Here is a 23,498-nt window from a genome sequence, read left to right as displayed (position 1 = left end):
GACAAACATATTATATATGTACAGTATTTTCAAACAGGTCGGAAATTCTTCAATCTTTTTTGAGTGTGTTTTGTGAAGTCAATTTAGTAAATTGTGTGCGTGAAGTTGTTATTTATTTTATTTGAGTGATTTTTTGCTCATTCGCTTGATTGGCCATTTGTAGCTTACCTCGCTGTCATAAATGACCACTCTTTTTTGCTTTTTCTTTGCAATAGATGAGGTGAGAGGTGAATTAAGAATGCCACCCTAATTGAAGGTGCTATTGGAAAGCAGAAAAAAACACATTGTTGAGCTTTGTTGTGTTCTGGCGTCTCAATTAGTTTCAGAAATAAACATTTTTCTTCTTCGGTCTTATTTTTCTGTTTGAGACCGCAGCTCTAGAAACCATGCCAGCTTTTTTGGTGATCTGTTAGCTATGATCTTAATTACTCTCAAACGTAGTGTTTGAAGTTATTTTATTGTTTTATGCAATTTATTGCTTGACTGATTTTTCGAATGACCCTTCTAACTGTTCGTCACTAAATAGAATGAACTCGTAAGGCACGGAGGGCCTTAAGTGGCTGAGCAGCTCTTTTATAGCCTTGCGCATTTTTAGTCTCTAAGTATGCAATTCACCGAAACTGTTTCGAGGAGACAATTTCATGGTGTAGAGGGCTGGTCTAAATCTTTAAAGTTTGAACCCCTCACTTCACTCTCCCAACACTCCCGCATGCGCTCTCTTCATCTGGCGATTTGAACCTAATGTCCAGCTGTCGCAACCTTACCCCTATGGCTTGTACACGCGAATCCCCCACTGATCGCTTGATCCCGCCTCTCAGCTAAATCCTTCCCTTTGCGCTCCTATTGTTTCGGTCGTCGAATAAAACTTTTTCTTACCTCATTTTGCCGCTTTTTCGACATTTCGCGTGAATTTGTGGCTTTTCTGGGCCATTTTATCTCTTCTATTCCGCTTAAAGTGTTCTTAAATAGCAGTTTCTCAGCAGGGTGATTATAAGTGAACAGAGTCATGAAAGCGAAATGAAAAATAGAAATGGGTTAAACCCATAAAGTCCAATTTTAGATAAACCCATAAAGTCAAATTTAGATAACTTCTACCTAAACTTTGTTCTCCCTAATTGTTAGCCACCATCTTTAATGCTTATTGGTTTTGATACTAATCCCCCGCCGTGTCCACTCGTTAATGAACAGTGGTATGCCTAAATATGAAATAAATAAGTTGGCACTTTCAAACCCAATGTTTTCTCAATCCAATGTGGGTTCCAAAAATTGACGGTGGCTATTTTCCGACAAACTGCCAAGTATGTTTAACTGTTAATAGATTAAGTCTTTTTTCATGCGAGTGGATAACTTTGTGGGCACAAATGAGTTAACTCTCCTTAAGAGTTTTCTCACTCACAAAACAGCTTTAATTTAATTGTAGAATTTGAGGTTGTCTCCATTCAATTGAAGGCTATTTGAGGGTCGTTTCTGAAATCAAAACTCGCAGATTTTTGACATGAGTTTGTTTTTAGAAATTGTCACCTTCCATTTGTGTTTTGAGACAAAAAGTTTGCAAAGCTATCGCAGCTATTTTCTGGCAATCTGCCATTTGTGTATAATTTTTGTCGAAAAACTTTTTCGTCTTAAAACATATTTTTTCGATTTCTCAATTATTGAAACTTTTTGCTATCATAGAGCGCATCAAGATTTTCAGCTCTTAAATTTTGGTTTTACTATGGTCTGATTTACCTTAAGGCAGGTTATTTTTTCCGGCACATCATGATCGGTCCTTATCAGTCATGCTAACCATATGATTCCTGGTTATCGTGTAAAGTGATATCGTTTGTGTCTTTTCGTTGTAGTCAAGCAACGAATATTCGTACAGTATTTTAAAATGGGTCGGAAATGCTTCAATCGTTTTTGTTTTTTTTTGTGTGGAGTGAATTTAGTAATTCGTGTTAATTTAAATTTTCAAATAGTCTTAGTTGCTGTATGATTTCTGTAGGTTTGATTTTTGCGTACAGTTTGCAGCAGCAGCTTGTAGTACCATTACTCTTTTTCTGTACTCTTTTTTCTTCCCAGTTTTCTGTATCTTTTTTTTTCTGTACTCTTTTTTTCCCAGTTTGGGTGTTCGTTGACAGATTGAACTCACTTCTGTTGTCATAAAACTGGTGTCCGAGAGACTGTTAGCTTTGTTCTATAGACAAGTATAACTATATTTCAAAACACTTTCTAAGCAACAGATGAGTTTTTCAAAATCATGTGAAGCTAATGAACATAAATAATTTAATTTTGATTGAAAAAGTTGGTAATGCTCATAATTTGAAAGAGGGATGTTTATTTAAGGGTGCAATGGCGACTGGTGACACATATCTGATGAATTTGGACTTTATGGAACAAGTGGATGAGCAGAAGAATGTGGATGACAATGACAATGGAGATGACGAGGGATTCAGTGATGATGAGGATGCCTATGAACACGATGACGAAGACGATGAGGACTTCATTCGGAGGAATCGAGCCAATATTGATGAGTCATCTTCTGGTGCTAATAAACGGTATCCAGAATTAACTCGATTAAATTAACTTAACTGAATTTCACTTCAGTTGAAATTAACGTTAATAGCTGTGTAACACATTAGTAGGAGTTAAAAAAAAGAATCATGTATGTTCTAACGAAATTTATGGTGTGGAATTTTGTATCCAATTATTGTAGTGCCCGAGAATGTATCCATAAATATTATTCAGTAAGTCAATAGTCCACTGGTAGAAATTATCAATGGACAGTTGACGTAAAAGGCAGTTGTATTCATGAACAGTTGGCAATATTGAGTATAAATGGACCGTTCGCATCATACTCAGTATTAGTAAACAGTTTTGCTCGTACTGCCAAACCAACTAATCGGAAAAAATCAGCGGGTCTGTGATTTCATTATCAGAAAATGGAAACCAATTTCAGAAGAGTTCGGAAGACCTCATCCTGCAGACTTTTAAGAGATGCATCATTTAAAACTCGCAGTTGCTAATTTCGAAGTACGAGATTTTCTTATATACAGTGCCAGGTTGTAAGTTTCTGTTCGAAGCAGGGTTACGTAACTCTTATGAAGTCATTTCGAAAATGTGACTAAAATCTCGAACGGCTTCGCGGTTCTCGACTAATGCGAGATTTTCTCAGTACCTTCATCAGAGTCACGTAACCTATACTTCATGTGCCATTCCATTTATTTATTAGTCCATATAAATAAGAATGTAATGCTCTGGATACTCCAGCTTCCCAACAGTTAGACTTAAGTTAAAATTGACCCTGTCCTTTGTTTCAGTAAATCTTCGCCTGGAAGACAACAGCAAGAGCGCTCTACAGTGGAAAACAGACTCAATGTAGTAAACTTGGCATCTTCAACTGAGGATTTAGGTTTGATTGACGAAGAAGACATCAGACCTGCGAGTGACGATGACGAAGATGATGACAATGGTCTGATGGCCGAGGCTATGATTGATGACGATGATGAATCAGCTTCTGGTGTTCAAAGGACGTGGTCTAACGATGACATCTCTGGCGGACAACCTGGTCGGGTCATCATTAAAGGAGCGGGGGGTCGATTTCCCAGAAGAAGCAACGAGCTCAGTGAATCAGATCAATGTAAGTTTTAGGTGGCAGCTGTTGTTCTTTGACTGGCTTGTTTTTTTGACGACCGTATGAAACAAACTGGTGCATTGTAGCGTTCACTAGCAGCTGGTACTCATTATCGAATTTAGGCGGGAAAGCACAGACTACAAGTTGCCGTATTTGTGGATGGGGTCTGGGTTCAAATCACTCCGTGGTTTGATGTTTTGCACTCAAAAAAAATTTTATCTAGGCTGCGGCCCCTGAATTAATTACCCCCCCCCCCCCCCCACCTGTCGTTTGACACCAATTTGTCCGACGTCAGTCGGTTTGTGCTTAAATAATGCAAATTAGTTCTCAAAATAGTGCGAAAGGAAGCTTCATTGCTTGCCTTCATCGACATGAACCCAGGCCACTGATTATTCTAATGCATTGACGCATTGCATGCAACGGTCATTTAATGTTATAGTACTTATTAGTTTAGTAGCTGTTTTTAAACAATCCAATTTGTCAACGTATTTTGAACATCTTTTTCCCTGACATTGATAACTTGATCGGTTTCAGCGCAAACGAGAAAGGCAATTTTCAACGAGGATTCGCCTCTTGTGCTGGATTCTATGAGAGCTGGAAATATTGGTCGCTTCATCAACGTAAGTGGAATCTTCTGTGCTCAATATCACACAATATATGATAGCCAAAAGAATAGCATCCTTAAAACTGAATCTAATTAATCGAGTTAAGTTCAGAATTTGGTTTCTCTTCCTGTTTTTGGTGTACTGAATTGATGGAGTTGACTATATGTAAATATTGCATCTCTGAGTTGTCGCGCAAAACTATTTACTTTGATAGCAAACGTCATCATCGAGAGCTACTGTTAAAACTGAAGTCTTCAGTTGTTTAGTAACTCCGCTTTACTGATAGTTATAGAACAACCGCATCAAACAGGCGTTTTTTAAATCGTGAGTTATAAGACGCTTTCTTTGTTTCAGCACTCCTGTGAGCCAAACCTCTTTGTTCAGAATGTATTTGTTGACAATCATGACCCACGCTTCCCTTACGTTGGATTTTTCGTCGGCGAAAAGTAAGTTTTCGAATTGTTTTCGAGTTATATGTGTTTAGTCTTCAATCAATCTTTTATGTCAATTATTGCAGTGGCCAAGAAACAATTTATTGTTACAACTGAAAAAATGTGCTAGTGTGTATGGTTACGCTAATTTGATACCAAAAACGTTTTTTTTATAGCTTTCCGTACTGTAGTTCATATAAATCTTTCATATATACCCTTTGAAGCTCCAATAATTTTAAATAGTAAACTGCGTGTTTTTCAAGAATTTTTTTAAAACACGAACTTCCGTTTGTTCGAATTCTTGTATAACCGATAAAACGTTACTCAAATAAATTTGAGAAAATAAATTCACTCAAATAAATTAATTTGTCGATCGACTATTTCGGCCTCATTTTACCTCTAAAAATTATTTGTTTTGTATTTCAGGTGTATTGCTCCAGGAACGGAGCTTGGCTGGGACTACGGCTATGAGGTAAAGTTTCCAATTAGTGGGCCCCCATTGTATCCTTACATTGGGTTTTTTGCCTTATCGGTTTTCATCTGACCGTTAAATTGTTCTCAACGACGTTTATACCAATTATATTAGTCCCCAGCCCAACCCCTCAATACCTACTCCCTTCCGATACCTCACCCCACCCCGGCTCCCACCAATAGCATTTTCTACCCCCAAAAACCACTGCCTACCACCCCCACCACTAACTTCTCTTAAAAAAAATGTGTCTCAAATTCAATAGTTCTATAGTTTTATTAGGCCCTAATTATTTATTAATAACCGCACAGCGATAGCTGGGGCTATTATTGGCCTTCTCTTGGTTTTTTACAATTCAAAGAATTTGAATTGTATTGGGGCGCTGTCTTTTTTTTTAAGATCTGTTCACACATTTTCATGATTTTTGAAGTCAAATTGGAGTAGTGATTTTGGTCACGCCGAAACAGGAAATGGAGCGAAAAAGCGAGTGGTTTTGCGGCGTGAAATTTTTTCGCTCTAAATTTAAAGAAGAGTGAGAAAACGGTGTTTGAACAAAAATTCGCTTTCTCGCTAGTGGTTTTTTGTTCACATGCGGCAATTTCGCTTTGATTTTTTCTGTTTTTTTTCGATTTTTTGGATCGAATTTTTTTCTAAATGGTTTTCCCAATCCATTCATAGTCCTTTCTAGGTCTAGTTTTTTGTTTAGTTAAAGAAAATTCTTTGAATTGTACGTCAGGACTTGTCCTGCTATGTTTTTTATTTCGTCGTCATGATTTTTGTTACGACCATATGACGTCACAGCCACTTTTTGTTAATTCGTTCATGCAATTTCAACTGAATTGCATGTGTGACGTCATTTTTCGCTCTTAGTGGAGCGAGTTTTTTTTGTTCATGCGCGTGATTAAATTTTTGGTCACACTTGACTTACCTCACTCTCAAAAATGACTTCCTCACTTTGAAATTGACTTTTGTTTACTTTAATTCAAAGAGATAAGGTCAAATGGGTGTGTGTCACTCTAAATGAAGGTTATTTGAGATCAGCTAATAGAGGCAGCAATAACTTATACAGATTTTTAATCAAAGTATAACAGATCAGCCTTCACTGAAAAGACGAATTTTTTTGGTCTGTCTTTTTACTGTTTTTTTTAGACTGCCGATCTACAATTCTATTGCGGCTGTTTTCTGGCAATCTGCCAGCTATGTTTTCTCTTCTTATTTCGGATTAAGAAAAGGTTAGTTTTGGAGTATATTAAGTGACTCTCTGAATCTTTGCCGTTTTTCTACCGGCTATGTTTTTTATTCAAATTTTTGCTTGACGGAATCACCTCTTTCGCCTTTCGCCATAATGAGGTAAACAGGTCTGGAGGGCTTAAAAGTTCTCTTAAGAGCTTTTGGACTCACTAGACGCTACTTGTACGATTCACGTAAACTGTTTTGGAAACATGAATTGATGGTCACCAAACCCAATCCCCTCCCCCACACACATCAGCCCCCTTAAACACAATTAACGCCCCCCCTCATCCCACCCCCCTGCAAATTTTTCCACCCGTAACCCAGTGCGATCCTCCTCTCACTGTCCCTTCAGACCGTGACGCCCACGGCGCATGCCACCATGCCCCTTCAATTAAGCTAATACTAGCCTCCCTTAGCTGTAGCTGGGTACTGACGAAGCCAGCTGCTCGCCAGTCGTTTAGGAATAATTCACTTGACCTTCTTCAGTTATGCTTATAATGTTAAAGTAACAATTTCACACGTTTGACCTCTAAGGTACTCCCCTCGCTGTTTCAATTGAATGGATTTTAGAATTCATTATCAATTTTGCACAAAGAAGTAAATTTGGTTACGTTTAAGTAAATTTAAAATCCAGAGAAAAGTTTAGTTTAGTTAAGTTAGTAATCCAGAGAAGCGTTAAATTTATAAACACCTAACCAGGTCATTATGCATCAGGTTTTCAAAATTATCGAGAGCGAATGCACATTTTTATTAAATTTAGCTCAATGGCCTTCTTCACGGAAACTGAATTCCGTATAATTGTTTAATTCAACTAAAACTGCACACCAATTAGCCTTCAGTTTAGAAGCTGAATCTCGTATAGTTTAATTAATTTAACGAAAACGGCTTCGCAAATTTTAACGCTTTTTGAAATAAAGGTTGTCATTTTTTGTATGTAACCTTATTGCAAGGTTCGCTGATGCAAACTGTTACACAAAGCTGCTTAGTATTAAATTGATATATTAAAATTTTGGCCGATTTTGTTGCTATGCCACAAATTGACAATTGAAAAGAGGTTAAAAGTGACCCATAATGTTATTTAATTAGGTTAAAAAAATTAGCTGTCGGATCGAACTATGATTCGATACAGAAAATGACTATGGTTCGATACAGAATATTCAGATTTGACCACGCCTTCAGTCGTAAAGACGATTAGGTTTTTTAATAGCCGCGTCAGCAATTTCAAGCGGCTATTTTAGCGCTCCTAATTTTTTTTACTTCGTCTAAAAGATTTTTGTTTCGTATTACCCTGACTTCTTGGAATTTACTTTTTCAATGACGTCAGTGACTTCTAGTGCTTTGCTGTTAAAAGTCGTGTTCGTGACGTCATTTCTGCTTTTAGGTGAATTGTTTGACTTATCTCACGAAAAAATGGAACTCACTGGAACTTTAAATTTTATGAACATTTACTAATTAAAGGTCAATAGTGTGCATCTAAGTAGTGCCAAACTTATATGCCCTTGTTCCTGAGTGATAAAGTCTTGAGTTTTAATATCGAATATTAATTTTGAAAAAGTTCCATTAGGGCTTTTTCCTTGTAGAGCAAATGTGTCTCATAAAAATGACAGTCCAAATCTAACCCAAATGTCTTAGGGTCTATTAAAAAGCTGATGGATCTATCAATTATTTCTCTGGTTGTTTCAATTCATGGTAGGCCACAAGCGTCTATCGCGGCTATTTTCCGGCAATCTGCGGGCTATGTTTTCCTTTACATAGCTTTTTTAAGAGCTTTTTTTACTGAAGTTTGAGATTATGAGCTTTTGGCTAGTTGATAATGGTTGTGAAAAGTGACGAATTATTTTTTTAGTTCTAATTTTTCCTTCAATTAAAAATATTTTATCCATTTCCAAGTCATGTAAAACGCTGTTATGTTTGAATTTCACGGCAATCTTGTGAAGGAATTAATTTGATTCTTGTTCTTTGTGGTTTTTATGCTGGAGAAGCTTCTCTTTTCTCATCTGTAGTTTTTCTTCAAACGTTGGTAATCAGCAAAATAGATTGTGCATATCTGATAATTGTGCTTTATCTGTGATAGTTGATGTGATAAGGTTTCTAATTGTTGTTTTCTAAAATTACACTGAAAGCACTGATTGTGGAAAAATAAATGCTGATGAAATGAAATTCATAAACTGTTGATCTGTTGTATTGATAACCCCCCTTATGTTAACCAAGGTAATTGTTAAAGTAACTAATAAAGAAACACGATTGAAAAAAAATAGTGATTTTAGCAGCTTCTACTGTCTTCGACTTAATTTATGTTCCAAATTTCAGTTCTTTATTTTGTAGCCCCCCTAGCTCATGTAAACACCATAGCTATGACACCGCCCTGGGCAAAACTCAATTTTATAAGTACTTAATGATTTCGGAAAGACAGAGACAAGTGAAGTTGAGGGATCGCTTTATAAATTCGGCGGGAAATTTTGGAACCGAGATTCTGCTGTCATTCATTGTGATTCTGGCGTGGAATTGAATGGAATTTGAAGTTGATTAAATGTTTTTTTTTCAGCAAAAGAAAACCATTTTGCCAGTTTTTGTTTGAGTTATTTTTTTTACCGTTATTAATGTACGTTTGGAAGCGTTTTGAACTTCAGAAGCCAATAATTGACTTTTGAGTTTTCAGGAAAAGTTTTCCCGTTCTTTTAAATAAAATTGAATTTCAATTTCAAATAAAATTGAAATAAAATTTTAAATAAAATTGAGTTTTCAGGAAGAGTTTTCTCGTTTTTTTTAAATAATCAGATAATTGCAATTTTCAGTGTTTTATTTTTAAAAAATGCAAAAATTTTGGTTCATTTTATAAATTTGAATCGCATTTTTGAAGCAACTGATAAGCATCTATATTTAATACCCGGCCTCATCTTAGCCGGTTATTATAGTGGCCCTATTTTTACTATTCAAAGAGTCGTAACGATGATCTTTCATTTTTTAAATTTGTCGAGTTGTCGTGAAACAGGATAAAAAGTAAAAGCCGCTTGTGAAAACAGCTGTTTAGGTCAATCTGTTGAACAAAAGTCAAAATAAGAGATGATGTGATGTGGTGTTTTTGTTCATACCGGTTTTCTAAAGATAGACAAGAAAAGTAGGTAAGTAAGCAAGTTTGCTCTAACTGAGCAATTTTTTTGATCCCTTGGGTACTTTTCAAATACTTTTAACTCTACCATTTTTTTTCTACCAAAATGTTTTTTATGAGCTAAATTAACTCCTACTATAATTCTTATTATTATCAATATATTAAATCTATTTTATGATTTTATGAACTTCGGAAGCTAACGTTAGAGTTTTGAGTTTTCAGCAAGAGTATTCTCGTTCTTTTCAATTTCAATTATTAATTGCTCTCAAACGAAGTTTGTAGCAATTATATTAGTCCTGTCGGTCTTTTTTTATGCGATTTTTCGCTTGACCAATTTTTCCTGTGACGCTTTTGACTTTTCGTCGGGCATTTAGTGCTCTTTTCGTTTTAAAGACTTGTACTTATTGTGTGAAGGGCGGTTCATAGATGTTGAATACATTCGCACTTTTGACTCCCTCCTATTTCAACCCCCCCCCCCTTAGTGGCAGTGGAATGGTTTCAAATTTTAACAGCACTAATATAAGTAGTTTTTGACAAAACGTGCAATTTTATTTTTTTTGCATTTATTTATCGTTATTCACGTCTTCCCAGACGCAGGGGCCAGAAAACTTCTTTAAAGGTTTTATAAAAATTTACTGAAAAGTTTTTATTTGCCATGGAGTAGTTTTCAACTTTATTATCACATTTTAGCAATTTTTTTTGATAAAACTTGCTTTTTTTTCAGCAAGTTCTTTAAAAAAAAGTTTTTATCGTTTTTTAAGTTTCTGCAGCCTCAAGAGCCATGGAACCTCCTGTAGGTTTTTACACTAAAAGAGTTTTGACCCAAAAGCAAAAGTGAGTAAAATTTTCGTGAGAATTAACAATTTCAGAGCGAGAGAAATTTTGTGTTCATGCGCTGTGTGGGGTGAATTACTTTTCGACTTTGAAAAGTGTTTTTTGTGAATATAGTTAGACTTTTGAGTTTTCAGCAAGAGTATTCTCGTTCTTTTCAATTTCAATTATTAATTGCTCTCAAACGAAGTTTGTAGCAATTATATTAGTTCTGTCGGTCTTTTTTATGCGATTTTTCGCTTGACCAGTTTTTCGTGTGACGCTTTTGACTTTTCGTCCTCAAAAACGGGATAAACAGGTAGCGCGCACCGGTCATTAAGTGCTGTTAGAGCCTTTCGGGTGTTTCAGCTCAAACTGTTTTTGAGACATACTTATACTTATGGTGTGAAGGGCTGTTCTTAGAGGTTGAGACACCCCCCCCCCCCTTGTTGACCCCCCACCCCCACTATTGCCTCCACCACCCCCCCCCCCCACCGCGCTGTTGCCCCCCCCCCCAACCCAGTGCTGCCCCCATCAGCCCCCGGTGCACCCCCGTGGCTAGCTACTGACCAAGCCAGCCGGTTGTTTGAGAGCAATTCGCCCGACGTTAGTCGGTTATGTTAATTGAATTGAAATTTCAAAATTTTGAGTTTTCTCGTTCTTTTAAATATAATTGAATAGTAAAAAGGATCAGTTAAAATCAGAAAAACTATTTTTTTTCCAATTAGTGATTGACATGTAGTTCAGACATGTGCGAATTTTATTTGGGAATCGATTCCGGAGTCTTCAGCTATGTTTTTTTTGCAATGGAAAGAATTTTAATTGTATTGGTGCGCTGTGTTTCTTTAAGATCTGTTCACACTTTTTTGGCTTCTTCTAGACAATGAAGTCATATTGCGGTCATTAATATTAGTGAATGTATGATTTCTGTCCGTTTTCTGGTGTCTTATCCTTTAGTATCATTATTGACAAATCTCTTTGGTTAGTAAGAAGGCATCAAAAAATGTAATTAGCTGTTCGAGTTCAGGCTAGTGGTTTTCATGACTTTGAAATCATTTGTTTTCAAAAAGAATTATTCGTTATTATTTGCTTGTGTTGGTCGTATTTTTTGTTGTCTTCTAGTTTAATCTCATAAAGGACAGGTATCATTGGTTGATAATGAGGATTTTATTAATTGTTTTTTAAAGCTTGTTTTAATGGGTTTGACACTTGTTCTTTTTCAGAATTTATCTAATTTTTTAGTGTTGCGAGTTTTGTTGTGCATTTTATTGACTTCTTTTAATCTCATCAATGCACGGTCTCGTCGGTTGCTTAATGAGCCTTAGTTGGTCAAAATACTTTCAATTTAAAGCGAATGCTTTTGCGAGTATTGCTCGTATTTTTTTTTTGCATTCTTTACTGTCTTATCGCATAATATCATATCTCATCGGTTGGGTATAAGGTTTTATTTGATGGCAGTAATTGCTTCAGTTCGTATCAAACGCTTTTTATAACTTCAACTCTATTGGTTTCAAAAATTATTAGTGAACTTGATTTTTGGCGAGATTTGATTGTAATTTTTGTTGTCTTATCACATGACTGTTTTAATCGGTTTGTAATGAGACGTAGGTAAATCTTTTGTTGCTTGCGATGAATTTTTATTTTGATACTACTTGTTTTCTAAGAGTAATTGGTTGGTTTTTTGAGTCGTGCATGTTTTGTGGTGTTTTTGTGTGGTCATGTTGCGCAATATCAAAAATAACCGTTTTAATTTTTTGGCAACAATCTTATTTGCTTACTTGTATGGCGTATTTTTTGTCAATTGGTTTCCTCAACTTTTCGCTAATGTTTCTACTGAGGGAGATACCTTTTTGTTCTCGAAAATTTTGTCCATTTGTGAATGTTGCTTTTTTGCAGTTCTATTGTGCCTTTTTAGCCATTAGATTTGCGAGAGTATAGATTATGCCTTTTTAGTTTTTGTTGTAAGCTGTTGCTAAGGATTTTGGCATGTATTTGCGTGGTTTTATTCACGTCGACGCCAATGACTCGAAAAATTTTTTGCCAATTTCTTCAGTCCTTTCCTCTTTTTTGGTTTGCTGTCATTGTTTCGCACAAGGTTGTTCAAAGTAAGGTTGCTCATTGATGCTCAACAGTTGCTCAACAATGTTCTTCAGTTGAACTGCTGCACAACCTTTCAGATCTTGATTCATGATCTTACCACCAACTGTAAAACTGCAAGAAAAATTTCTTTCAAAATTTAATCCATTATCATGAGTTTTGCGTGATGAGACTTCTCTATCAAGTCAATTTAAGTACTGTGGTTTATCGTTCATTATCAATCAAGAATTCTATAGATACATTTTTGCAAAATCAGTAATTGCATAGATTTTTAAGCTGTTATCAAATTTTCATCGCTATATGGTTGTTTTCAAAAAAAATATTTGAAGACTCATGAGCAGTAAAAGAAGTTCATACGCTCTGTAATTGGTCTCGCACAAAGTTTGAGGCAATTTTTGAAGTGTCTATAAAAATTTTTGCTGCGCTTTTTGAATCGTTGAGTGACTTGTCGAGTTTTTGAATTTTAAATCACTCTTTGCTCTCAGTCACTACTTTAGGCTGCTAAACTCGAGTGGTAGCATTTTTTTTTCGCTAAAAGTCAGATGAAAATTGTGGCAAAATTGGTTACTTTTTTGCCCTTATAATTTTGCGGTTACAAACAATAATGCCTACGCTATAATATTTTTTGAAAGCCTGCCTGCGATTGCCCTGCTTCTACTACCATCCTCCTGACGAGGATGGTTGAAATAGAACCTAGATGACGTCAGTTTGTCCAATATTGGTCGCTTATGTTTGGCTACATTTTTACGAACGAGTTTCGGCAAAAGTTTATTGATTTTTTCTGTCTTACCGAATTTGATCAACTTATTAATAGCCGCCCTCATCTTCTCAGCCGGCTATTTTAGCGCTTCTGTTTTTTACAATTCAAAGAATTTGAAGTGTATTGGGGCGCTGTCTTTTTTAAATCTGTTCACACATTTTCATGATTTTTGACATTGGAGTAGTGATTTTGGTCACGCCGAGACATGAAGTGGAGCGATAAAGCGAGTGGTTCTGCGGCGTGAAATTTCATCGCTCTAATTCTGAAGTAGAGTGAGAAATCGGTGTTCGAACAAAAATTTGCTTTCTCGCTGGTGGTTTTGTGTTCACATGCGGCAATTTCACTTTGGTTTTTACTTTTTTTTTTAAATTTTTTGGATCAGATTTTTTTGTTAATTGTTTTCCCAATTCACTCACAGTCCGTTCTGTGTCTAGTTTTTTGTTTAGTCAATGAAAATTCTTTGAATTGTACGTCAGGACTTGTCCTGCTATGTTTTTTTACTTCGTCGAATAAAAAAATGTTTCGCTTTACCTCATTTTGCCGCTTTTTCAACATTTTACGTGATATCTTTTTGACTTCTCTGGGCTAGTTTCTCTCTTCTCTCATTCTGCTAAAAGTGATTTTGAACATCAGTTGCTCAGCAAAACAATTCAAAATGAACAGAGTCAGTATAAAAAAAATCAAACTCAGAAATAGAAACGGGATAAACCCATAAAGCCCAATTTTAGATGCCCGCTATTTGAACGTCGTTCCTATATGTCTTAGTTGCCATATCTAATGCCTATTGGTATTGATAGTAGCCCCTGTAGCATCTCTCTAAGAAACAGAAGTATGTTCAACTACGAAATGCCATCAAAATAAATCGGACTTACAAAATGTTTTTGTACAAAATTCTTTTTTCAATATCTTCTGTGCTTTCAATCCCAATCGTGCTTATTGGAATCAACGGCGGCTATTTTCCGGCAATCTGCCGGGTATGTTAATTGTTGAACTAGTGGACTACTATTGATGAACATTAAGTGAAAAAACTCTGTGATAGAACGCAGAAAATTTGATACTTCGACAAACTTCAACCTCAATTTTAATTTTTTGTCAAAAACGACAATTCTCGCCCTCCGCTGCATCCAGTGAGAATTATAATTCTAAATCGGATTAGATCAGTTGAATAGTTGATTCCACTTCCTTTCCGTCTGATAATATTAAAATTTGTTTGGGTGTCCCTCCAAATTTTATTTGAACTGATCAGCAATATATAACCAATTAAATGTCAGTTGCAGAAACGTTTTGATCTGACCTTTAACTTAAACTCTTTAGACGAAAAAGGCTATTTTGGAGTTAATATTTATAAACGTGTTACTGTGAGAAATTTTGGAAACCCTGTGAATTTTTTTTTTCATCCTGTTAGATTAAATGAGCATTGAATTGAATATCTGTTCATGGGTCAGATATTCTTTTTTTGGCTCTTAAAGTCCTTAGCGTGTTTGAATCTGATTTTTTTTTGCAAATTTCGAGCTTTTCCCCCGAAAACAAAAAATAAAAACGTTGCTTCTAGGATTGATTCAGTTTTCATGAACTATTGTGTATTTCTTAATCTGTGTAACTACGTAAAACTATTGTGTATTTTTAAAATCTTTGTAAATTATACGACTCCGTCAAAATTGATTTTACTAGCTCTAGCCGCCAAATTATTAAATAATATTTGGTCTTTTAACCTGTCCATATTTAACTGTAATTCAATTTTCTTGACGTTTTAGGTGGATTCAGTGGAAGGAAAAGTGATCTATTGTCACTGTGGAGCACCGTCGTGCCAAAAACGGATTCTATAATCGCCTTCACTTGTCAACAGTAGCAACGGTTTGAAGCCTATAAGCGGAGCAAATATGTCCAACCGAACTCGGTCATGCTTTGCCTATTTCATTTTTTGTCTATTTCAGATGAAAATTATTATCGTCCTCTGAAAGTATTTAATTTTCAACTGTGACTGCCCATACCCCTACACGTGACTTGAAATTTGAAGTTGACTGCAATAATTTATGATGTTGCTCATCTTGTTGCTTTTTTTATCAATTTGAATTCCTTGAATTTATTTTTGTTGAACACTCGTCTTATAATGACTCATGGGTCTGAGAGAGAATTTCAACATTTTTCTAAGCTGAGTTTAACATTTTTTAATGGATAACTTTTTGACTATGATTTTGAATGGAAATTTTAACAGCCTTTTCAAATTATTAATTCATTTCATTTTTAGGAAACGTTGAGTTTTTGAAAACCAAAAGTTCTATCTTTTATTGGTGTTTGTTTGGCTTAGTGGGTAGGTTTTTGTGCTGTAAACTTGTTTGCGAGGACATAGGCTTCACGAACTTAAGCAATTTCATGTAATTTTTGTCTGATGTATTCATTTTTTGTTGTTCCTGCCTCTTATGCACAATTTATGGCCTTTTTTTCTAAATTTGTGATATTATTTTTGTCTTTCGGATTCAAATTGATTATATGGTCTGTTTGTCAGATAGCTGAAATCGTGAGCACAATAGAGTGACCATGAATTTAGACGCAACGTTCATTTGCTAATTTTGCATTAATGAAAATGTTTTTCTGTTTTTCCTTTAATCAATTTCAGCTTTCTTCATAAATTGATCGTTTTTTCTTTGAAATTGTGTGCTGATCTTTGCGTGACATACAGTTGCTGTCTCATGTCCAAACTGCAAAACAATCATCTTTCCTTTTTTATTGAAACCATTGACATGCAGTATGAAAACTAGGGGGTTCCAGAAGAGTTTTTTGACGAATACCTTGATCGATGTCCAGTTTGACAGTATCGGTTTTTTAGCACACTGTCGCTTTTTACAACAAAATTCAGATGCTAAGGATGCCTCAATCTAATTGAAGGTCATTCGAGGGCAGTTTTACAGTACATGAAAAAAAAGGGATATCTTCGGAGAATTCGTGATTATCTCAATCTAAATGAAGGTCATTTGAGGGCAGCTTTATAATGCGTAAGTGTAACTCAGTTGCAGACATCACAATAAGTAGTAGCTATTTTTTATAGTTTTTTTGGATCTCATTCTTTTCAGAAGCGTTTTAAGTTTGTTGATCTACAAATCTTTGCCAGCGGTTTTCTGACAATAGTATCTAATATAACTCATTAAATCTGTTTGCGCTTCACAAAAATGATTGAACAGGGTATTCAACTTCAAATTTCCGTCTTTAGAGCAATTTGCCCCGTTTACCTGTTCAATGTAAAGTTCCGCTCTCTGATGAAGGCGAAGTTCTTGTGGTCATTCTATAGAGCAATGACCTAAAAATTTATTGTTTAGTAGCGGCTGTTGGCCTTTCAACTGCTATTATTTAGGCGCTCTCCTTTTTTTAAATTCGCTTTACCTTTTGATCACGTTTTCCTTTTTATATAAGTCACGATTTTCACGCTTAAGTTCTGACTTACTTCACTCAGGGTTTCCACTGAATGGATTTTAAATTCTTTCACGCATTCAATTACGCAATGTGAATGCTGTCAAAGTAAAAAAAGTCAAAATCAAAGGAAACGGTATAAACCGATAAAGCCATTAAGTCATAGTGCATTAGGTTATCAAAGTTCATTAGAGCGATTGCTAGCTGACATTAGTATTAAGCTTAATAGCCTTCAGTTTAGCAGCTGAATTAAAAATAGCTTACGAATCTAAGTGTAACTGCACCCCAAATTAAAACACTTTTTACAAAAATTTTCGGTCAATTTCTCTTTTTTTTCCGTTTCAATCCCAATGTACATCAAGCGCGTCAACGGTGGCTGTTTTCCGGCGTTTAGCCGGCTATGTTTTGCTGGAGATGCGTTCACGTTTGGTTTTTCTCATTTTTTAGGTTTCTGAATAATTTTAATTGCACGCAAATGAAGTTCGTAATGAGTGTTCCGTTCTACTGGTGTTTTTAGTGGAATCTTTTGCTTGATCTGTTTCCGATAAATAAAACAAATTTGTAATGTGCGAAGTCATTACGCTGCAGTGCAGATGCGATAATTTATCTTGTGTCACGGCAATTTTTTCTTTGGAAATGTAGACATTAATAATAACCCCCCGCAATGCTACTTATTTAAGCCTAACCAGTGTGACGTGTTCTAAACAATAAAGGATCATTCTGAACATTTCGTTGGTTTTTCTCCAAAAAACTGGTTAAGGACGCATTGCTCTTGTCTCATTAAAGCAAACATTGAACCTCACCACTACTTGAGAAAAGTAACTGTTTTTGAAATGTTTGCTTAAACCCAGTTGTTTCATTAAAGCTACTATTCGGAATAATATTCTAAACTATAGAAATAAATCATTTAAGTTAATAATTTATAAATTCACTTGGAGCAGCTGTTCTCGATCCACCATCTATAGCTGCTGAACACAATAACACGTGCAACAATTGCAGGCAATAGATGCCCACAAAACACTACAAATACTCCACACATCTATTGGAACCCACACGGTGACAGTAGTGGGTTTCGAACCCACGCATTGGTAGGTGCTGAGACAATTGAGGATCTTTGTCTGCTAGCTAGGAAGCAGTTCGCCATAAATAAGTTTTGTAGGATTGATGAATATGGTGACTCAGATTTCAATGAAGTCAGCTCAAGCTCTATTAACAAAAACTTAGTATTTGCACTGTCACAATTTTAAGAGTCTATGCAAAATGAAGTTAGTGATTTAAGCAGAGAGTTTGTGGGACAGGTAGTTAGTTCAAAAAACCATCAGGACAGAGGTCAAGGATGAACTTTTAATGATAACTGACGAAATAATTTCAGAGGAAACAATTATCGAAGAAATAGTAATAGAAGAAATATATTAAAAACGAGTAAATTACCGAGGTAGAGGAAATAAAATTTCTAACCGTTGAAGAGGACAGTACACTAATCACGAGTATCGAGGAACAATTAATTATGAGAACTTTGAATAACCAGGCTTTACCCACCGCGTTCATCAGACACTTATGGTTCAGTTAAAGTCACCCTGGCACAAATCCCACCTTCACTGACCAAAGTGGTGTGATAGGCTATGCTAAAATTGTTTAAGTTCAATGATTAGAGAACTTAGGGCTACAAAGTGGACCTCCAGGCAATTTGTTCGCCGCCTTGGGCCGCTTTTTACGCTGTTTTGTCTATTTCAAGAATTGTTGCAATGCTTCATTTTTGTGATTACCTATTATCGGATATTTTCTGTGATCAATTGTTATCGCCTTCTTTTTTTGAGGCACAATACCTTGATCGATGTCTGGTTTGACAGTATCGGTTTTTTAGCACACTGTCGCTTTTTAGAAAGAAATTCAGATGTTGAGGATGCCTCAATCTAATTGAGGGTCATTCGAGGGCAGTTTTACAGTACATGGAAGAATGGGGATATCTTCGGAGAATCTTTCGCTTTACCTTTTGATCACGTTTTCCCTTTTATATAAGTCACGATTTTCACGCTTAAGTTCTGACTTACTTCACTCAGGGTTTCCACTGAATGGATTTTAAATTCTTTCACGCATTCAATTACGCAATGTGAATGCTGTCAAAGTAAAAAAAGTCAAAATCAAAAGAAACGGTATAAACCGATAAAGCCATTAAGTCATAGTGCATTAGGTTATCAAAGTTCATTAGAGCGATTGCTAGCTCATATTAGTATTAAGCTTAATAGCCTTCATTTTAGCAGCTGAATTAAAAATAGCTTACGAATCTAAGTGAAACTGCACCCCAAATTAAAACACTTTTTGATACAAAAATTTTCGGTCAATTTCTCTTTTTTTCCGTTTCAATCCCAATATACATCAAGCGCGTCAACGGTGGTTGTTTTCCGGCGATTAGCCGGCTATGTTTTGCTTGAGATGAGCTCACGTCTGGTTTTTCTCATTTTTTAGGTTTCTAAAAGTTTTTAATTGCACTCAAATAAAGTTCGTAATGAGTGTTCCGTTCTACTGGTGTTTTTAGTGCAATCTTTTGCTTGATCTGTTTCCGATAAATGAAACAAACTTGTAATGTGCGAAGGCATTACGCTGCAGTGCAGATGCGATAATTTATCTTGTCTCATGGCAAATTTATCTTTGAAAATGTGTACGTTAATGATAACCCCCCGCAATGCTACTTATCTAAGCCTACCCAGTGTTACGTTGTCTAAACAATAAAGGATCATTCTGAACATTTCGTTTATTTTTCTCCGAAAAACTAGTTAAAGACGCATTGCACTTGTCTGATTAAAGCAAACATTGAACGTCACCACTACTTGAACAAACTAATTGTTGTTGAAATGTTTGCTTAAATTCATGTTTCATTAACGCTACTATTCGGAATATTATTGTAAACTATAGAAAAAAATCATTTAAGTTAATAATTTATCAGTCCACTTGGAGCAGCTGTTCTCGATCCACCATCTATAGCTGCTGAACACAATAACACGTGCAACAATTGCAGGCAATAGATGCCCACAAAACACTACAAATACTCCACACATCTATTGGAACCCACACGGTGACAGTAGTGAGTTTCGAACCCACGCATTGGTAGGTGCTGAGACAATTGAGGATCTTTGTCTGCTAGCTAGGAAGCAGTTCGCCATAAATAAGTTTTGTAGGATTGATGAATATGGTGACTCAGATTTCAATGAAGTCAGCTCAAGCTCTATTAACAAAAACTTAGTATTTGCACTGTCACAATTTTAAGAGTCTATGCAAAATGAAGTTAGTGATTTAAGCAGAGAGTTTGAGGGACAGGGAGTTAGTTCAGAAAACCATCAGGACAGAGGTCGAGGAAGAACTTTTAATGATAACTGACGAAATAATTTTAGAGGAAACAACTATCGAGCAAATAATAATAGAAATATATTGAAAACGAGTAATTTACCGAGGTAGAGGAAATAAAAATTCTAACCGTTGAAGAGGACAGTACACTAATCATGAGTATCGAGAACCAAGTAATTATGAGTATTTCAATAACCAGGCTTTGCCCACCGCGTTCATCAGACACTTATGGTTCAGTTAAAGTCACCCTGTTACAAAACCCACCTTCACTGACCAAAGTGGTGTGATAGGCTATGCTAAAATTGTTTAAGTTCAACGATTAAAGAACTCAGGGCTACAAAGTGGACCTCCAGGCAATTTTTTCGCCGCCTTGAATCTCGTTTTTTTTACGCTGTTTTTGTCTGTTTCAAGAATTGTTGCAATGCTTCAGCTCTGTGATTACCTAATTATCGGATATTTTCTGAGATCATTTGTGATTGCGTTCATTTCGAATTGCGTCTGAAGTCAAGCTGAAGGTTCGTGTGCTTTATGGGTTTATTTATTTTTGAGGGGCAAATAGCGCTAGGAACTAACAGCTGTTTTGTGCGTTAGTGGCTCTATACTTCCTCAGCTCCATTAAATGACTGTCATTCTCTCGTATTTTGTCCTAAACAGCATCTCTTTTTCATTCATGCCTGATGCTCATTGAAATGATTTTGCCCATGACGTCATTTGGTGCTAGTTGTTTGTCCTTGTGTTTCACTGACTTGTTAATGCCTTACCACATTGAAAATTGAATTTATAAATTTGAATTGAGGACATCAGCAGTTATTGAAAATCAATGCAAATTAACTAACTGAAAGCTCTAATGTTTAGTAGTGCAATTATTTGGGTTCTGGTAGTCATTTTATTCGATTTTTAGCTTGATTATTGTTTTGTCTCGCCATTAGATTTTTTGTCTTACCCATTACAACTGCCCCTGACCCACGATATTATAGCCCCGTCTCTCAAGCAAGGTATACATCATACGGAAATGTGGAGTTCTATGCATAACGTGCCCACTAAGCTTCAGAGACTAACGGGAAGGACCCGACATCGTGTCCTAGGAAGCTAGGGTATTGAGCTGATTATATAACGTACATGAATTTCAGATGAGAGATGCCGAAAAAGAAGACAGGTGCCAGAAAGAAGGCAGAGAAGCAGAAGGAGAGGCAAAAAGAGCTGAGATGTGTCGAACGACCCCTAGCTGATGAGCCATGCAATGCTCTGTTCGAATGCCACGAGTGTAGTAACAAGCAGAAAAACAGAGCATTCTGCTATTTCTGCAGTGCCATCAATAAACTCCCAATGTGTGCTCATTGTGGGAAGACTAAATGTATGATGAAAACAGGCGATTGTGTGATCAAACATGCTGGAAGTTACACCACCGGAATGCAAATGGTACTTGCCTTACTTTATTAAAGAAGGATAGATAGAATATATTTTTCTGATAAATTATGTTACAAAATTATTCTCTAAGTATAATTTGTTTTGCAAATCACAATCGTAACATGAATGGTCATCGGAGAGGACAGTAGACAAGGTCCTAAGACCTAATTAACACTGCCCAGGCTCAATAACAAATAGGTTCTTGAGAACTGACGAATAAAAAAATTCGAGTAATACTTAAACTTTATTAAAGATGGAAAGAATTTATTTATCCGAAATGTCGTCATGCATGAACATAACACAAAAGATTTACATAGTACAGATTTACATTGCATGATAATAGATAACAGTTCAAATATAAGTCTATTTTTTTCAGTATTTGAGTCTCCCCAGCAACTAAATTTTGAATTAAAAAAATTATCTCCTAGTTTAATACGCATTTAAGCGGAAGTTATTATTTAACCGGGAGGGGACAGATAAACGAGTCAAAAGACCCCACGTATTATTTACCCCATTGCGAAAGGAAAAGTATTCAAAGAAGAAAAAATAAAATAGAAGAAAAAATTTTTCCCTTCTCCCTCTATCATGAAGATAGTATAAGTTATATTTAAAGCTAAGAAAACAGTTGCGTTCAACAGCTGTGACGCAAACATACCATTAATGTTTAGATCGGAGCCATTTGTGACTTTTGTGAGGCTTTCGTGTGCCACGGAAGGAAGTGTCTACAAACACATGCGTGTGCCTGTCCTCTTCTGGATGCAATCTGTGTGGAGTGTGATAGGGGAGTTTGGTCACACGGGGGCAGACTTTTCAAGTGCTCATTCTGTTCAAACTTCATCTGCGAAGACGACCAGTTTGAACATCAGGTTACACCACTGCAGTGCACCATTAAAATATTAATTTGCTTAAATTACTCTTAAAATTCAGCTCAAAATATTGAATATGATAATGTTTGAAATTATGATTTCAAGCATGCTGTATTACCGATATGCCAAAGTCCCCAAGAAAACTCAATAATTTCTTCAAGTTTTGAACTTTGAATTATTCCGAAAAAAGTTGGATGTTTGACCCTGAAACTTGGACGACAGCTCAAAAACATTAATCCGAATCGTCTACTTTTCCCTAATGAACAATGATTGCATATAGCCTCAACTATCAAGTAATGAGCTTGAACAAAAATCACCTAAATCAAGCCCGAACAAAATTGATTTTGAGTCCAAACTGCGTCTGTTACTACCTCCACAGTTGACCTACACAACATCCGGGTTTTACTCTGGAATTCTTGATTCAATATCACAATAGAGTACAAAGTTAAACTTCCTTAAAAGAAAGTGAACTCGGGCGTACTCTCATTTAGCGAAACTGGAATCGTGTATGAAAATTTATTCGACTTCTTTCTTTTTAGGCCTCTTGTCAGAAAGTAGAAGCAGAAAACCTCAAGTGCATGTCTTGTAACAAACTGGGTCAGTACTCCTGTCTCAGATGCAAGATCTGTTTTTGTGACGAACATGTCAAACGAAAAGGCGTCAAGTACGAGAAGAACCAACCAATTCCATGTCCAAAATGCGGGTTCCAAACTAAGGAAACGAAGGATCTCTCAATGTCGACCAGGAATTACGACTACGGTCGCAAAGGGGCAGATGTTGATAGCGACGATGATGAGTATCAAAGCAGTTCTTATGCTAATTTTGCCTCTTGGAGAGGTCAAAATGGTGCTACAGGAGACAATTATGATGACGATGACGATTCGGATTATGATCCCGATGGTGGTTACTCGGATGAATCGGACGAATGTTCGGATTAGGGTTCGACCGTTTATTTATTTTGGTGAAATAAATTGTATTATCAATTGTTTTTGGAATTAATTTTTTTCATATGCCGCTCGAAGCCAGGCAAAGTGATTGAGATTTGTGTCCGACTAAATATATCAAATATAGTATGTCCCATAAAGTTGGAATAATCGAACGTTCGAAAAACGCCAAAACACGCAATCTAGCATGCAAATGAGCAATGTGGATAGTTTTTCTAAAACTTTTGATTGTTAATAGCCGCCCTCAGCTTCTCAGCCGGCTATTATTGCGCTCCTATTTTTTTTTACTCCGTCGAATAGAAAATTTTTTGCTTTACCTTAGTAACAGCTTGTTCAACATTTTGTGTGAAATCTTTTTGACTTCTCTAGGATAGTTTTACTCTTTTCTCACTCTGCTAAAAGCGTTT

General features: G+C 36.0%; 2 protein-coding genes across 3 annotated transcripts in view; both read left to right on the top strand.

Annotated features, from left to right (window-relative positions):
- LOC142356079 (histone-lysine N-methyltransferase SETDB1-B-like) overlaps positions 1-15,226 on the top strand; it is a 67,607-nt gene extending 52,381 nt beyond the window's left edge. For both annotated transcript variants that reach the window (XM_075408060.1, XM_075408055.1), the window contains exons 13-18: positions 2,326-2,537; positions 3,300-3,619; positions 4,148-4,233; positions 4,573-4,664; positions 5,076-5,121; positions 14,882-15,226. In XM_075408060.1, the coding sequence (XP_075264175.1) occupies positions 2,326-2,537; positions 3,300-3,619; positions 4,148-4,233; positions 4,573-4,664; positions 5,076-5,121; positions 14,882-14,953 (828 nt within the window). In that variant the 3' untranslated portion in view covers positions 14,954-15,226. The remainder of the gene's footprint in view (positions 1-2,325; positions 2,538-3,299; positions 3,620-4,147; positions 4,234-4,572; positions 4,665-5,075; positions 5,122-14,881) is intronic.
- A 5,757-nt stretch (positions 15,227-20,983) lies between these two features.
- Positions 20,984-23,157, top strand: LOC142335097 (zinc finger protein 330 homolog). The gene is made up of 3 exons (XM_075383445.1): positions 20,984-21,293; positions 21,950-22,147; positions 22,687-23,157. Exons 1-3 carry the CDS (start codon positions 21,012-21,014, stop codon positions 23,083-23,085), a joined length of 879 nt encoding a protein of 292 aa, XP_075239560.1. The 5' UTR covers positions 20,984-21,011; the 3' UTR covers positions 23,086-23,157.
- Positions 23,158-23,498: the final 341 nt, after the last annotated feature.

Source organism: Convolutriloba macropyga, chromosome 2 (genome assembly GCF_964194025.1).
Source record: "Convolutriloba macropyga chromosome 2, txConMacr16.3, whole genome shotgun sequence".
NCBI lineage: Eukaryota > Metazoa > Xenacoelomorpha > Acoela > Convolutidae > Convolutriloba > Convolutriloba macropyga.
The sequence above is the reverse complement of the archived record's forward strand: the minus strand, read 5'-3'. Positions and strand labels throughout refer to the sequence as shown.